The following is a 14,964-nucleotide window of genomic DNA, read 5'->3' as shown; positions in this document are numbered from 1 at the left end:
GGCTGGGGAAGGGGGAATGAGCAAAAAGCAGCCCTTTTTTGCAAAAACGTGCCCACTTTTTGCAAAAGAAAAAGATCATGTATAGGCTTTGGGAGGCTTGTAGTGTGGTCCCAGAGGCTGTAGGGGGAGCAAAATGGCCCATTTTCACTCATTTTTTGCTCTCCCCAACCTCCAGGACTACTTTGCAAACCCTCCCAAACCCTCTGCACGTCCATTTTTGCAAAGTGGGCAGGGTTTCAGGAGGCCAAAAATGCTGTATTCAGTGTATAAGATGCACCCAGATTTTCTCCCTCTTTTTGGGGGGCGGGGAGGTGCGTCTTATACTCTGAAAAATATGGTAACCTTCGGGAAAAGGTGATATAGTGATAGAATAACAATTTTCACAGTTTCCCAGAAAATTATTTTGAAGAGGCATTGCTGGTCATATTGATAAGAGGTCAAGTACTAAAAGTATGCTTTTGAGCAGACTTGAACTTAAGATTGCCCTGCTAAAGGATTGATTGTGCTACTGGGAATTAAGTCAAAGGGGTTTTTTTTGTATAAAAAAAGATGAAAAGTGAATTTTCACAGATGCATTTTACTGAACAAGTAAATAATGGCAAAATCAACGGTTCTGTTGATTAAAAAAAAACAAGCTGGATCTGGTGACGGTCTCGGATTGCAATTAGAAAGATGAGCGTAGGATCACAGAAGGCTTTTCAAAGACTGAGTATGGACCTAAAATGGGCTTCAGTGGAAGATACACCGAGGAAGCATTGCAAAGGTGAGTTGCTACCAGTTTGCACCGGTTCGGGCGAACCAGTAGTGGAAATTGGAACTGGGTTGCCGAACCGGTAGGGACAGCAGGCTGGCTGGTTCCTTGGTTTCCTCTGCCGGCTTGTTATTTAGTCATTTTTTCATGTTCGGGGCATGCGCAGAACAATTTGCAGTCAACTGCACATGCACGCAAAGTAAACTGACAGCAACACCGCCAGCAACCCACCCCTGAAGCATTATCCATGCTGCTCTCTGACCCTGTTGCCAGGATTTTTCTCCTCCTCATTTTTCTCCTAGTAATAGAATAATAACATTGGAAAGGACCTTGGAGGTCTTCTAGTCTAATTCCCGACTCAAGCATTATACACTGTACCAGGGGTGTCAAACTGGATTCCTTCGAGGGCCGGATCAGCATTGTAGTTCTCTTCTGCGGGCCGGCCAGGGAAAAGGGGGGGGGGATTTGACAGATGCCCCCTGCAGCATTTTGCTGGCCAAAATGGGGACAGGGTCTTTTGCTATTTCCAGGTTGGGCCCGTGGGCCAGATTTAAGCACCAGATCTGGCCCACAGGCCTTGAGTTTGACACCCCTGCCCTATATCATTCTAATCAGTGGAACAACTTGCCTCCGGAAGTTGTGAATGCTCCAACACTGGAAGTTTTTAAGAAGATGTTGGATAACCATTTGTCTGAAACGGTGTAGGGTTTCCTGCCTAAGCAGGGAGTTGGACTAGAAGACCTCCAAGGTCCCTTCCAACTCTGTACTTCTACTCTACTCTACTCTACTCTACTCTACTCTACTCTACTCTACTCTACTCTACTCTACTCTACTCTACTCCACTCCACTCCACTCCACTCCACTCCACTCCACTCTACTCTACTCTACTCTACTCTTAATAAATACCTGTCCAATCTCTTTTTAAAAACTTCCAGTGATGGAGCATCCACAGTTTCTGGAGGCAACCCATTCCATGGATTAGTTATTCTCACTGCCAGGAAATTTTTACACAGAGGTCAGTGCTCAACCATGGTGAGCAATAGAGATTCCTAAAGAGTGTGCAAAGACATGTGCAAATTGTCCTCTTCCTTCTGTCTTGTTGCCCTCAAAAGATTGAGATTGCTACATCTTAATTTCTATTGAACGCTTGCAGGATGAAGCCTTAATAGCCAATATCACAGCATCTCCAGATATTTCACCCATGAATGGGGGGGGGGGCTAAGCTAGCAAATGAAAATCCACATGTTTCTCAAGGGCCCCCTAGCCTCTACTTACCCACCCTTTGCCTTTCCTTTCTGTTTCACGTGAACTTTTTAGACGACCTTCTACACAAGGGGGGGAAAAAAATTCAACCTCAATCTTTATATAAAAAATATTCTTAAAAAAGGAAAAGAAAATCTTCCCAGAAAAAATCATTTCTCACTGCATAAAATAAGGCGAATGAATCATTTCTTCATCGTAAAAAACCCGACTGTCCGGCAGCATTTAATTTTCAGAGTCTCCATGCTCCTTGTCCAAAAAACAAAAGCGAAAGAGACAACTCCCTCGCTTCATCCACGTTTTCCGAAGAAGGTCCACGAGAGGTCCACAAGCAGCAATGGAGGAGGCAACTTTAAGGACCTTTGATGTTGCTGGGCCGAGCAGCTAGGCTTGCATAATAAGCACACTGGGAAGGGTCACATTGTCCATTGGCCCCTGGAGGTCCTGGGGGGCCCATGAGGCCAGGAGTGCCAGCTTCACCTTGAGCACCTTGAGCTCCAGGAACTCCATCCTTGCCGTAGCCAGGTTCACCTGGAACACCTGCAGAAGAAAGTGGGTGGGAATAAACATGATTGCTGTGGTGTGGACAAGCTCAGTAGGCAAAACTACGGATACAGGTAGCCCTCGACATACGACCACATTTGAGCCGAGATTTCTGTTGTTAAGTGAGACATTTCTTAAGTTTAGTTTAGTTTAGTTTAGTTTCCCTTTATTTGTATGCCGCCCTTTCCCCTGGGGGGACTCAGGGCGGCTCACAGTTCAAAAAGGGGGGGGGGGGAAGGACAAACAATTTTCCAACATGAAGACAATACAACATATTAAAAAGAACACACAACAGTCACACAATTCGGGTGGGGTTAGAATCTTAACCCCAGGCCAGCCGGGACAGCCAGATCTTTAAAGCGGCGCGGAAGGACTGGAGGGTGGTGAGGGTCCGAATCTCCACGGGGAGTTCGTTCCAGAGGGTCGGAGCAGCCACCGAGAAGGCTCTCCTCCGGGTAGTTGCCAGTCTGCACTGGCTGGATGATGGAATTCGGAGGAGGCCTAATCGATGCGATCGTATCGGTCTAGTGGAGGTAATTGGCAGTAGGCGGTCTCTCAAGTTTGCCCCATTTTATGACCTTTCTTGCCACAGTTGTTAAGGGAATCAATGACATTGTTAAGTTAGTATCACGGTTGTTAGGTCGACCTAGCTTTCCTTGTTGATTTTGCTCATCAGAAGGTTGCAAAGAGGGATCCCATGACCTTCGGACCGAGCAACGGTCATAAGTATGAACCAGTGGGCAAGCATCTGAACTTTGATGGCATAATCATGGGGCTGTTAGAAAAGTCGTAAGTGTGAAAAATGGTCTTAAGTCACCTTTTTTCAGTGCTGTTGTAACTTTGAACGGTCCCCTAAATGAACGGTTGGAAATCAAGGACTACCTGTAGTCCTCGGCTGAGTTTTAGAACTTAGACTTGGAATAACTTTCTTGTCTCTTTGAATCAGAGGTGGTATTCGGCAGGTTCTGACCAGTTCTGGAGAACCGGTAGTGGAAATTTTGAGTAGTTCGGAGAACCAGTAAATAACACCTCTGACTGGCCTCACACACATCTATTCTCTGCCTCCCAAGTCCCAGCTGATCGGGAGGCTACTTCAGCTGACTGCTAGCTGCAGTTCGGCAGTTCAAATCTCACCAACTCAAGGTTGACTCGGCCTTCCATCCTTCCGAGGTGGGTAAAATGAGGACCCGGATTGTTAGGGGCAACATGCTGACTCTGTAAACCGCTTAAAAGCACTATGAAGTGATATATAAGTCTAACTATTATTGCTATTGTTATTTTTTAGAGGCAGGAAGCAGACTCACTCTTAATATCTCTTTCACACCCCAGCAGATATTTTTTGTCCATTAAAAAAGACTGGGCCAGCCTGTCTACAAGACAAAAGATGTTCCCCTCCAGGATGATGGGATTATCCTTCAGGACCTGATAGGATTAACCCATTAATATTTAATTAATGGGTTAACCCAGGGCTCACTACATTGCACCATCTCCTAAGGGTAGTTCAGTCATTGCATCATCTCAGAACTTCAACCAAACCTGGGAACTCAGACCAACACCTAGGATTTGTACTTTCCCTAGAGAGCCAGCAATGAGCTCTACACAACCCCTACAAGGCCCTATTGGAGTCTGACAACAACTAATAGACTACATGTTCTTGCCCAGAAACAGGAAGTTCAAGTGCAAAGCCCAAAGAAGGTATAAAAACCATCCACGCTCATCTCCATGTGGTTAGCGCTGCCCAGAGCCACATGTGGTTCGGCTTCATCATTAAACCTTCTTTCCATCAAGCCTCCATGTTTCCAGTGTCTTTCTCCTGGCTTGGAAATGAACCAGACGGCTATTTCTTCCCACAGTGGCAAAACTGTCAGTTCAGGATACAGCGGCTTCATGCATTGGCCTGTCAATCGACCTACAAAGCACTGCTTTGGGGAGAAAGTGCACTCAAAAGACCAACACAACAATGCCTTCGCCAGCAGGGAACTTTCTCCATCACGAGAGAAGGGAATATGCTTGGCAGATTTTCACCCTATTTCTCAGGAACCTTTTTTTTTTTAAAAAAAAGACTGTGACAGCTTCTCTTTATTTCAGCCACCTGCTTGACTTCAAACAATGGTGCCTTTTTTTAGCCGCACCACCTGCTAAAAATGTTTGAAGCAAAAGGTGGAGAGAATTGTTTTCATCCTCCTAAAACCGCTGTTTCTACTTCTTAAGGGAAAATGTGAGCCTCTCAAAACATTTATCTCATAGAAATAAGGTAAAGGTAAAAGTTCCCCTCGCAGATATAAGCTAGTAGTTCCTGACTCTAGGGGGGGCTGTTCATCTCCGTTTCAAAGCCGAAGAGCCAGCGCTGTCCGAAGACGTCTCCGTGGTCATGTGGCCGGCATGACTAAACGCCGAAGGTGCACGGAACGCTGTTTCCTTCCCACCAAAGGTGGCCCCTATTTTTCTACTTGCATTTTTTTACGTGCTTTCGAACTGCCAGCTGGAACAAGAAACAGAAGCTCACTCTGTTATGTGGCGCTAGGGATTCGAACTGCCGAACTGCCGGCCTTTCTGATCGACAAGCTCAGCGTCTTAGCCACTGAGCCACCTCTCATGGAAATAGGGAACGGCAACAGGAAGGCATTAGAGCAGGGAAGTCGACCTCATGCCAACTGATTAACTCCAGAGTGTACATGTAAGGTCACTTTCACCAATATTGATAGGAAAAGGGCTTAGAGGAGAGTTAAGTTTATTTTGTTGTCATTGCACCTCGTACAACAAAATTAAATGCCACCTTCAGCGTACATTATAACTATAAAAATAAAACCCAAGCACACATCCTTCACATTCTATACAATTGAATTGAAAACCCGATATTGCATTAGTATTGCACTATATAGTAGAATTCAATACAGTTCCTGCCCTGGGATAGAAGCTGTTTTTCAGCCTATTTGTCCTTGTTTTTATTGTCCTGTACCGTCTGCCAGATGGTAATAGTTAAAAAAAAGGCTGCCTAGGATGAGATGGATCTTTAGGAATGTTTTGAACTTTCTTAAGGCAGCGGGAGCTATAAAGCTCTTCCAAAGAGGGGAGAGGGCAACCCATGATCCTCTGGGCAATGACGTTGACCCTCTGGAATGCTGTCCTATCTGCCACTGTGCAATTGGCAAACCATACACAGGTACAGCAAGTTAAAATACTCTCTGTGGTGCAGCAGTAGAAGGTCACCAGCCATTTTTCATTCAGTTGTTGTTTCCTGAGAAATCTCAGGTAGTCTCATCTCTACTGGGACCTTTTGACCAGTCCTGCAATGTGAGCGCCCCAGGTCAGATCCTCTTTTAGGATAACCCCCAGAAACTTAAAACTGGCCACTTGCTCCACTCGGTCTCCACTGATAACCAAGGGCTCTGTGTCTGATCTATTCCTTCTATAGTCCACTATAAGCTCCTTAGTCTTATTGGTGTTAAGGACCAAGTTATCGCCTCCACACCATGAAAGCAACCAGTCCACCTCAACTCAATAGGCAGATTCATCTCCCCCACCCCAGAGATGAGTCCCACCACTGTTGTAGAGAGAGAGAGAAATCATCTGTAAAAATAGAATCCCTAATCATGAGGTGGAGGGGAACAAGGAATCTTCAAAGTTTATTGTGGAATATGGATATTCCTTGACCACAATTGAGCCCAACATTCATGTTGCTAAGCAAGAGAGTTGAATGAGTCTTGCTCCATTTTCTTGCCATGGTTGTTCAGTGAATCACTGCCGTTGTAAAGTTAGTAACACAAACTTAAGTGAATCTGGCTTCTCTGTTGCCTTTGCTTATCAGAAAGTCACAAAAAGTGATCACATGACCCCAGGGCATTTGGACAGTCTTTAAGGGTCTGAATTTTGATCAGGTGGGGACGCTGCAATGGCCGTAAGTGTGAAAAACAGTCATAAGTCAATTTTTTTCCAGGGCCATTGTGACTTTGAACAGTCACCAAATGAATGGTTGTAAGTTAAGGACTACATGTGTTCCAAATGACAATGCATAGAAATTTTGGAACTTCTGGTTTGGAAGCCAACAACCAAGTTCAAGGAATACCAAGGACTCCAAGGTTCAACCTGTACTACAGATATTCTCTTCTGTTGATAGTTCTGGTGTGAGGTTTCCTAAAAATGCCCTAATTGATTCATGAGCATCGAGTCAAGGTTCAATACAAAAGCTAGTGATTTATTAGGAGCTCCATTAGGCAAGATCTGTTCGCAGTCAAGCCTATGCTTTACTTGACTTATTGCTGAACTGTACCCGTTCCTCCCCTCCCCTCAGTCTGTGTCATAGATCACATTTCCCTATAAGATGCACCCCTCCCAAGCCGGCTGCAGAATCTGAGATCCGACTCCAGCCAATAGTATGCATGGAATGCACTCCCTCTCCTTGTCTCCCATGACAACGCTGGGAGTTGACATCTGGCTTGGTCAAGTTTGGGGAAAGTTGCCCTAAGCCATATAAATCCCTGTTTGCAGAAAATAAGCAACCCACCTGCCACTCCAGGGGGACCAGTTTCACCCCTCTGGCCAATGCCAGCATCTCCCTTCTCTCCTTTCTCCCCTCTGTCACCTGTTGGAGAAAATAAAGTACATTTTAACTACAGTAGTAAGATTTTGACTGTTTTGCAGAGTGCAAATATAAAGATTCTTGACCATTCACGTCTTATCAATAGCGAGAGCCACCATTTTTACTATATGCCGTATTTTTCGGATTATAAGATGCACTGGACTATAAGACGCACCCAGATTTTGAAGAAGTAAGTAAGAAAAAAAGTTTTTGCCCTCTCCAGCCCTAGGAGCACTCTGCAGGCTTCAGCAGGGCTGGGAGAAGGCAAAAGCGTCCCCAATTTTACCAAAATAGCGGCATTTTTTCCTTCCCCCAGCCCTGCTGAAGCCTGCAGAGTGCTTCTGGGTGGTGGGGGGAGGCAAAAAGTCCCTGTTTTTGCAAAAAAAAAAACAGCTTGTTTTTTGCCCCTTTTTCACAAAAATGGGGTGCAGGGGCGGGGCTTTGGGAGGCCAAAAATAGCTGCATTAGGTGTATAAGACGCACCAACATTTTCACACTCTTTTGTGGGGGGAAGCTGCATCTTATACTCCAAAAACACCATATTTTTCAGACTATAAGACACATTGGACTATAAGACACACCTAGATGTACAGGAGGAAAACAAGAAGAAATAGTTTTTGGCCTCCACATGTCACGTTTTCACTCTCCCTGGCCCCCAGAAGCACTCTGCAGTACTCCGCATATCCCATTTTTGCCAAAAGGGGCTAATTTTCATCAGAAATATGCCCATCTGTAGAGTGCTTCTGGGGGCCGGGGAGGGCTAAAATAGGATGTAGGAGGGTTGGCAAAACGGGCTGTGTGGAGCACTGCAGAGTGCTTCTGGGCGCTGGGGAGGGCAAATACACGATGCACAGAGGGTTCAGGAGCCCAAAATCCAGCCCATATTTGGTCTATAAGATACACCAACATTTTCACCCACTTTTAGGGGGGGGGAGTGCATCATATATTCAGAAAAATATGGTATATGTTGACAGAAGGAAGACTGTCGTATGCACTAAAAATATAGAAGGACATTTTGATTCCTACCCTGGATGAATGTTTGCAGAAGTTGGTGAAGTTGGCTGAAATGGCAAAATTGACTATTTTGATTAAAGAAACGAATGTAAGTACTTTTGTTTCCACATGGAGACAGCTTCTGAACTTTGGGCTTGAAGTGGAAAAGAATGAAACTTTGATTTTGGGTTTTAACTATTTGTTTGATAGAGCTTTATAGAAATGGCTTGTTCATATTATTATGGAAAAACAAAAAAAGTTGTGGTTTGATGTTAATGCCTCTCTGCCACAGAGACAGTCAATGTTTTTTTTTCCTTTTTTTCCCCCTTATCCTTCCTCACTTTTCCATACGGAAGAACAGGGTGGAAATAAGACAATACATTAAAAGCTATCAAGCTGATATTTCCTTCTACCTCCTACGATGTGTCACTCCATTTGAAAATGCACATTTAGAAACCTTCCACCATAAATCATTTCCATTTATTTGACCCACACAACATTTCACATTGCAAAAATTGTCCATAGCCCTTAAAAGATCGAAATCAGAAGGGCAGTTTGGATCTGAAGATAGCAATAGCAATAGCAATAGCAATAGCAGTAGACTTATATACCGCTTCATAGGCCTTTCAGGCCTCTCTAAGCGGTTTACAGAGAGTCAGCATATCGCCCCCAACAATCTGGGTCCTCATTTTACCCACCTCGGAAGGATGGAAGGCTGAGTCAACCCTGAGCCGGTGAGATTTGAACCGCTGACCTGCTGATCTAGCAGTAGCCTGCAGTGCTGCATTTAACCACTGCGCCACCTTCCACCATAAATCATTTCCATTTATTTGACCCACACAACATTTCACATTGCAAAAATTGTCCATAGCCCTTAAAAGATCTAAATCAGAAGGGCAGTTTGGATCTGAAGATGCTTTCCAGCTAAATGACTACTCACCTTTTGGTCCCATAGGTCCCAACGGACCTTCTGAACCTGGTTGCCCGGGTCTGCCAGGTTCTCCTGGAGGGCCAACTCGTCCTGGAAGGCCTTCCTTTCCAGGTGACCCAGGAGGCCCTGGCCTACCTTGAGGTGCTTTGACCTGGGAAGGCTGTAACTGACTTATGAGGTAGGGCAGTCTAGCTGTAGAAGAAGAAATACACAAAGAGTCAGTATGAACGCTTCAAAACATGTTGAATTTGGTACTCAATACATTACGATGCAAAATTGTTGACCCAGTATTCGTTGTATTGAGACAACATTTAGTAGACCACAACCTATCGTATTTTTCGGAGTATAAGACGCACCCTTTTCCCACAAAAATGAGATTGAAAATCTGGGTGCGTCTTATACACTGAATATAGCATTTTTTGCCTCCTGAAACCCCACCCCCTTCACCAAAATGGCCGTGCATAGCCTTTAGGAGGCTTCCAGAGTGCTCCTGGGGGCTGGGGAGGGCAGAAATGAGCGAAAAACAGTGATATTGGGTGTACCGAAGTACACCCACATTACACCTATCCTCTGCGAGCTGCACTGGTTACCTATTGGTCTCTGGACGCAATTCAAGGTGTTGGTCATTACCTTTAAAGCCCTACATGGCTTAGGGCCAGCATACCTGCAAGACCGCCTACTGCCACATACCTCCCAGCGGCTGGTGAGATCCCACAGAGTGGGTCTCCTTCAGATGCCGTCAGCCAGACAATGTCGGCTGGCGGCTCCCCAAAGGAGAGCCTTCTCTGTGGCTGCTCCGACCCTTTGGAATGAGCTACCCCTAGAGATCCGGATATTACCCACTCTCATGGCCTTCAGAAAAGCCTTTAAAACCTGGCTATTCTGGCAGGCCTGGGGCTGTTGCCCTCATCGTTGAGGTCCAGCCCCGATCAGAACGAATGCATGTGTTGTGATTTTAAATCTGTCTTTTTTATTTTTATTATTTCTTTCCTTTCCTTTTTGTAAGCCGCCCGGAGTCCTCCGGGATTGGGCGGCCTATAAATTTTATAAATAAATAAATAAATAATAAAACAGGCTGTTTTTTGCTCAATTTTGCCCCCAGCCCCCAGGAGCACTCTATAAGCTTAAAGGCTCTGCATGCCTTTTTTTGTTTAAAAAATGGACCTGTTTTTGCAGAAAATGGGCCATTTTTTGCTCATTTTGGGGGGGCATCCCCCAGGGGCACTCTACAAGCCTCCTAAAGGCTATGCATGCCCTTTTTTTGAAAAAAGGGCCCATTTTCACGGGCCGTTTTTGAGAGGTCTGAAGAGTGCAAACACTTTTTTTTTAATTTGCCCCTCCAAAATATTGGTGCACCTTATATTCTGGTGCATCTAATATTCCAAAAAATTACGGTATTTCTTGGTAAGGTAGAAAAATATGGGATAGACACAGAGGTGGTATTCAGCCGGTTCTGTCAGGTTCTGGAGAACTGGCAGTGGAAATTTTGAGTAGTTCTGAGAACCGGCAAATAGGCTGGCCCCACCCCCGCTGCCTCCCAGCCAATCTTCTTTTGTTGCCCTGAACAGGAGAACGGAGCTGGGAAGCAGGTTAGTAGGGTGGGGGGGGGGAGGGAATGGGGATTTTGCAGTATCCTTCCACTGCCACACCCACAAAGCCACGCCCACAGAACCAGTGGTAAAAAAAAATTGAATCCCACCACTATATGGACCACATCACCACCAGAGGGATTAATAAGATATCCATGGAACTCTGTAGCTTCCCACCAAAGGGGTGCCTATTTATTTGCCTACACTTGCATGCTAAGTTGGCAAGTGCTAGGGCAAGTAACAGGAGTTCACCCCATTGTGTGGCACTTGGCTCGCGAACCTGGTAAGCTCAGCATCTTTAACCACTGAGCCATTGTGCCCCTTCTATCTATTAAGTTTAACCTGTTTAGCCTAATAAAGATTTATTGAAAGCAAAGGGAGAAAGTGATGGCAGAGGATGATACAGTTAGTTAGATGAACATGAATTTGGGGCAAATTTTGGGAGACGGTGGAGGATGGTTGGGCTGGCATACTTTGGTCCATTGGGTTGGGAAGTGTTGGCCAAATTTAATGACTGAACAAATGAAGATTTGGAGTCGAGTGGATCTCCCAGTGTTATCTCTGGGCCTGACATCAAGATAAAACTCAAAACACATTGTAAAGTCCAGACTAAAAAAAAATTTAAGAATTAGAAGCATGGGAAAAAAGATGCATAACTTTTCAGATACTCCAAATATCAAGAAAGTAAAGCCCAATCCCAAGGCAACTCCCAAGGAATTCAAAACATGTCACAGTTGTGGAACAATGCAAGAGAAAGTCTTCCATATGTCAGACCTGGGACAACAAGGTATCGTCTAAAGAACACAGCAGAACCTTGGTATAAATATCTTCATAAATGTTTAATTTTCTCCTCAAATAACTTCTTCAATCATTCCTCTTCTCCTATACTCTTCCACAATTCATTTTATTAGTTATGGTGGAATGAAACTTTCTCTCTGTGTGTTCTCTCTCTCTCTCTCTCTCTCTCTCTCTCTCTCTCTCTCTCTCATCTATTTCTCCTTCCCTGCCTCCTTCCCCCCTCCATTTATCCATCCATCTATCATCTATATATTATCTATCTCTCCTTCCCTCTCTCCCTCCCTCTCTCATCTCTCTTCTTCCCTGCCTCTTTCTCCGTCTCTCCATTTATCCATCTATCTACCATCTATATATCATTTCTCTCTTTCCCTCCCTCCCTCTCTTATCTATCTCTCCTTCCTTCTCTCCCTCCCCTTCTCCATTTATCCATCTATCATCTATATATTATCTATCATCTATATATTATCATGTATATAATTTATCTCTACTTCCTTCCCTCTCTCTCTCTCATCTGTCTCTTCTTCCCTCCCTCCCCCTCTCCATTTATCCATCTATCTATCATCTATATATTATCTATCTCTCCTTCCCTCTTTCTCTCATCTATCTCTTCTTCCCTCCCTCCACCCTCTCCATTTATCCATCTATCTATCATCAATATATTATCTATCTCTCCTTCCCCCCTATTTCTGATTTTCTTTCTTCCCAGAACTAGTTTCTCCCTTCATCAACTACTTTGAAATCAGAGCAAGGTTTGGTCTTTGTGGAATAGGCGCAGTTTGTATTTCCCCAGTTTTTAAACAAAAAGAAGTTGCAAAGTTGTGTGCAGAAGGAGCAATGTGAAAAGGTTTTGCTTACAAGCTCCCAGTGATATCCTTAGGGGTAGTTGTGACAACCTTAGGATCAACCTTCAGAGCACATAACAGCTGGGCTGGAAGCACCCAGACTGCCTGCCTTTTTAAAATGTTCAAAAGAAAACAACAACAACAACAAGAAAAATCCCTCACCACTATGAAGTAATAAATAACAATGCACCTTTATATTATGTGCCTCTTCTAACCAAATGAAGACATTTTTATTTTCCTTGGGAAATTACTTTGAAAAATGCTTTCACTTGCAGAATATTTTTAGCTGCTGCCACATAATATTGTTATTTTTTTTTCTTTCATGCATATTTTACTGTTTTATGATATTTATTATTTACCACTCTGTAATCTACGGAAGAAAGGACAGCATGCAAACCTTCTGCTTAACATTGAATCAGAAACTATAGTAAAGGAAAGGTTGTATGTATGCTAGAAACGTTCACCCCCAGAAACCTAAATTAATGAACTTGGTAATGTTGTAGAGAGCATTTACGTTCCAGAAAAAAAATGGATGAGAACATATTTAAAAGCAATGGGCCTGCCAGTGTCTCCTATCATCGATCCAATAGAGAAGAATATGCTTCTCAAAAGCAAAGTACCATTTTATCAGGACCTTAGAGGTCTTCTAGTCCAACCCCCTGATCAGGCAGGAGACCTAATACTATTTCAGACAAGGGAGCTGTCTCATCTCTTCTTAAAAGCCTCCAGTGATGAAGCACCCACAACTTCTGAGAGCAAGCATTTCCACTGATTAATTGTTCTGACTGTTAAGACATTTCTCCTTAGTTCAAGGTTGCTTCTCTTCCTTAATTCGTTTCCATCCATTGGTTCCTATCTTACCTTCTGGTGTTTTGAAAAATAGGTTGAGCCCCTCTTCTTTGTGGCAGCCCCTCAAATACTATCTGGGTACTTGAGAGACCGCCTCCTGCCAATTACCTCCTCGCGACCCATCAGATCGCATAGATTGGGCCTCCTCTGAGTTCCATCTGCCAGTCAGTGTCGACTGGCAACTACGTGGAGGAGAGCCTTTTCAGTAGCAGCTCCAACCCTTTGGAACGATCTCCCCGTGGAGATTCGTACCCTCACCACCCTCCAGACCTTCCGCACAGCCCTCAAGACCTGGCTATCCTGTCAGGCCTGGGGTTAAAGATTATAATCCATCCCCGCCCGAATGATGAATGTTGCTCTATTCTTTTAATTATGTATTGTCCTATATGTCATTGTATGTATCCCCCTCCTACATAAGTTGTAAGCCGCCCTGAGTCCCCTCAGGGAAAAGGGCGGCCTATAAATAAACTTATACTATACTATACTACTAGAATACTGCTATTGTGCCAACTTAATTCATGCAACAAAATCAAAGACCAATTCTTGAACACAGTTCATCTGCCTGGAATCCACACTGTATATCAGACATTAATACAATTGAGTAGGTCCAGAAGTAATTCACGAGAAGAGTCCTCCATTCCTCTGCTCGCAACAGAATCCCTTATGCCACCAGGCTTGAAATTTTGGGCTTGGACAACCTGGAACTACGCCACCCAGAGTCTGACCTAAGCATAGTACACAAAATTGTCTGCTGCAATGTCCTACCTGTCAATCACTTCTTCAGCTTCTACCACAGTAAAACACGGGCAAACAATAGATACAAACTCAAGGTAAACCGCTCCGAACTCGATTGCAGAAAATACGACTTCAGCAACAGAGTGGTCAACTCCTGGAATGCTCAACCTGACTCCCTTGTTACATCCTCAACCCCCCCATAGCTTCAACCTTAAACTATCTACTGTGGACCTTACCCCATTCCTAAGAGGTACGGAAAGGGAGCGTGCACCAGCGCACCAGTGTGCCTTCCATCCCTCTCCTACTGTCCCCATTTATTTATTCTCATTTCCTTTGCTCATATCCATGTTTAGACTTATACCTGTTGTCTTGTACATATTTGACAAAATAGATGATAGATAGCAATAGCAATATCAGTTAGACTTATATACCGCTTCATGGGGCTTTCAGCCCTCTCTAAGCGGTTTACAGAGTCAGCATATCGCCCCCACAGTCTGGGTCCTCATTTCACCCACCTCGGAAGGATGGAAGGCTGAGTCAACCTTGAGCCGGTGAGATTAGAACCGCTGAACTGCAGATAACAGTCAGCTGAAGTGGCCTGCAGTACTGCACTCTAATCACTGCGCCACCTCGGATAGATAGATAGATAGATAGATAGATAGATAGATAGATAGATAGATAGATAGATAGATAGATAGATAGATAGATAGATAGATAGAATGAATAGTGATGGGGAATCTTAATTACATTGATGAAAGTATCAATGTAATTTTTTTTCTCCTGAAAAAGGAGAACAAAATTGATGGGGGGGAGTTTTAAAAACAGAATTAGAAAGTTGCAAAAGTTTAAACAATGCAGCTGCAAAAAAAAACAACCCTTAAGAAATTTCTGCTACAAAAAAAAGACAGATGTAGGAGATGAAAAGTCCACAGGAAAAGTATTGAAAGGAAGAAGTTTAAAATTCCAGAGAAGCTTCAATTTATTAGAGATACAGTATTTGAAGGGTGCTAAAGGGGCTTATTATCTTATATATTATCTATAATCATGGATTATATCTAACATGGGTTACATATAATCCATGTAAAAAGAAAGTT

General features: G+C 43.9%; 1 protein-coding gene across 1 annotated transcript in view; it reads right to left on the bottom strand.

Annotated features, from left to right (window-relative positions):
* Positions 1–1,525: 1,525 nt before the first annotated feature.
* COL22A1 (collagen type XXII alpha 1 chain) overlaps positions 1,526–14,964 on the bottom strand; it is a 184,942-nt gene continuing 171,503 nt past the window's right edge. Inside the window, exons 58-60 of the mRNA XM_087703563.1 lie at positions 9,067–9,249; positions 7,059–7,136; positions 1,526–2,551 (exon numbers count right to left, since the gene is read on the bottom strand). Coding sequence (XP_087559689.1) covers positions 2,364–2,551; positions 7,059–7,136; positions 9,067–9,249 — 449 coding nt within the window. The 3' untranslated portion in view covers positions 1,526–2,363. The remainder of the gene's footprint in view (positions 2,552–7,058; positions 7,137–9,066; positions 9,250–14,964) is intronic.

This window comes from Thamnophis sirtalis, unplaced genomic scaffold, assembly GCF_051295495.1.
Source record: "Thamnophis sirtalis isolate CommonGarterSnake01/CBP01778 unplaced genomic scaffold, rThaSir2_p1.2 scaffold_2, whole genome shotgun sequence".
Classification (NCBI taxonomy): Eukaryota; Metazoa; Chordata; class Lepidosauria; order Squamata; family Natricidae; genus Thamnophis; species Thamnophis sirtalis.
This window is presented reverse-complemented; position numbering and strand designations above follow the sequence as displayed.